At 48.6% G+C, this 1,637-nt stretch overlaps 1 protein-coding gene across 1 annotated transcript in view; it reads left to right on the top strand.

Moving 5' to 3' along the window:
* LOC108803029 (zona pellucida sperm-binding protein 2-like) overlaps positions 1-1,637 on the top strand; it is a gene marked incomplete at its 3' end in the record, with an annotated part of 22,824 nt that overhangs the window by 9,048 nt on the left and 12,139 nt on the right. Inside the window, exon 3 of the mRNA XM_018574878.1 lies at positions 975-1,060. Within this exon, the coding sequence (XP_018430380.1) occupies positions 975-1,060 (86 nt within the window). The remainder of the gene's footprint in view (positions 1-974; positions 1,061-1,637) is intronic.

Below are 1,637 nucleotides of genomic sequence, written 5' to 3'. Positions count from 1 at the left end.
TTTTGTAGGTCCTTCTACCTGTTTGGGTGATGGGATCCAAGTATCCAAGCCAGATAATATTCTCCTGAGTTCTTGGAAGAGGCTTCATATTGTAGGTAGGAATGTAATGGTCTGCATGTTGAAATGCAGGGGTATCAGTGATTTTTGACTAAACTTGCTATGGAGGGGGGTCAGTAAGGACTTTTGTGTAATATTGGCTGTATCCTGTAGGTTGCGTGTAATATAGAAGAGCAGGTGGACTGATATGTTAGGGCAACCAGCCTATGGGGAAGCTCCCATTTAGTGGGGGTAGTAATACCACTTCTACATTTTTCACACCCTGCAGGTCAGGTTCTCTCTCGGGATTGGGGGAGTGAGATGAGTCCTTAAAGGAGAACTGAGGTGAGTGCTTTTCACTCGCCTCATAGTTCCAGCCGACCTGTGACAATGAGGCTGTCACAGGTCGGCTCAGTAGATTGGGAGGTGAACGAACACATACCGGGTTCGCTCACCTTTCGATCCTGTCATAGCTCTCTGCCGTGACAGGGGGAGGGGCTGGATTCCCCTCTCCCCACTCCGATCTGCCAGTGCTGACTGGCGGAATGGGAGGGGGCGGGTACAGCTGGCTCTGCCTCTAGATGGGCAGAGCCAGCTGTCACTCACGCAGCTGGGCGGATCCTGTCATCTAAGTCGGGATCCACTCTGGCTGCGGCGTCTCAGTATATCGCGAGCTGTAGCTCGCGGTATACTGAGCTTAGGGTAACGGGAGGATGCTAGTTTGTGTCCTCCCGTTACCCTAATGAGAACTATGGGGAAAAACACTGACCCCCCATAGTTCTCTAAGTTCTCCCTTTGCACAAGCATGCAAAGTTTGCCACAAACCCAAAGCTTGTCCCTACTGGGCACTAGAAGTCATCTTTGTCATTTGAACGCCAGCAGGAAAGCGCACCTTCTGCTCAGGCATGGCTGATGGAACCAATTGTTTTTCTCTGCAGATGCTAGTGGAGCTGAATTGGAGGCGTGTGATCTTCATGTAGATGAAAGCACTGTGACTATCCTAGAGAAATGTATTGACTATAAGGTGAGATCTGAGAAGTATTAGCCAACTACCAACCTGGTAAAGCTGAAAAGACTGTACTATGTTGAACGGTAATTTATACTAAAATGGTGGATAGTCATGATGGTAATTTAGCTCTTTAAAGCAACCTTTATGCCAAATTTTGGGTGCCTGATACGCCAGGGATGTGCTTGGTCCTTACAGACAGTTGGTCTTTCTCAAAAGGACAGTTGTATTGACTACCACAGCCAATTCTCTATTACCAGGATGCTGGTCTAGCTTGTTGGTCTTTGTGCTGTGAATACAGAGTATGGGTTTTATTGGGAGTCTGCAGTGTTCTTGTACCCCCAACACTCTCCCCTGGGTTTAGGGTGACAGTATAAACTTCAACTTTGTTTGTAAAGTGACTTGTACACATATTTACAACACCACTTGGGTCTGCCCTGAGTGGAAATGTTGGCCCACCTGTCCTCTAGGGCAGGCCTTAAACTTTCTCCACTCATGACCCCTTTTTGGCCGAGGACATTTTTAAGGGACCCCAGCGTCGCACGGTGTCTCTACCCTCTTTACCCCCAATGTTGGTCGGTGTCTACCCCCCCCC

Source organism: Nanorana parkeri, unplaced genomic scaffold (assembly GCF_000935625.1).
Source record: "Nanorana parkeri isolate BGI_ZX_2015 unplaced genomic scaffold, ASM93562v1 scaffold3314, whole genome shotgun sequence".
Classification (NCBI taxonomy): domain Eukaryota; kingdom Metazoa; phylum Chordata; class Amphibia; order Anura; family Dicroglossidae; genus Nanorana; species Nanorana parkeri.
This window is presented reverse-complemented; position numbering and strand designations above follow the sequence as displayed.